The sequence below is a fragment of the Octopus bimaculoides genome, chromosome 30, assembly GCF_001194135.2.
Source record: "Octopus bimaculoides isolate UCB-OBI-ISO-001 chromosome 30, ASM119413v2, whole genome shotgun sequence".
Taxonomy (NCBI): Eukaryota; Metazoa; Mollusca; class Cephalopoda; order Octopoda; family Octopodidae; genus Octopus; species Octopus bimaculoides.
The window spans coordinates 9,572,509-9,572,769 of NC_069010.1; the positions used below are offsets into that span (position 1 = coordinate 9,572,509).

Below are 261 nucleotides of genomic sequence, written 5' to 3' on the forward strand. Positions count from 1 at the left end.
ACTGACGACCATTCCAGATTGCTGCAGTAGAAGTTTAAAAGTCTCTGGCTTTCCATTTATACATGCCCGATGTAGAGGTGTGTTACCGTGTTTATCTACCATACAGACGTCAATACCAGACTTTTTCAACAGATGCTTAAGAATGTCTGTGTGCCCACCAGCACTGGCCAGATGTATGGGTGTTTCACCATCATTATTTGTCGCATTTACGTTAATGCTAGACTGCTTCAGTAGATGTTCAACAGTTTCTGGCTCTCCATT

At 42.5% G+C, this 261-nt stretch overlaps 1 protein-coding gene across 1 annotated transcript in view; it reads right to left on the reverse strand.

Moving 5' to 3' along the window:
- LOC106883302 (putative ankyrin repeat protein RBE_0317) overlaps positions 1-261 on the reverse strand; it is a 9,752-nt gene that overhangs the window by 1,617 nt on the left and 7,874 nt on the right. Inside the window, exon 5 of the mRNA XM_052978134.1 lies at positions 7-222. Coding sequence (XP_052834094.1) covers positions 7-222 — 216 coding nt within the window. The remainder of the gene's footprint in view (positions 1-6; positions 223-261) is intronic.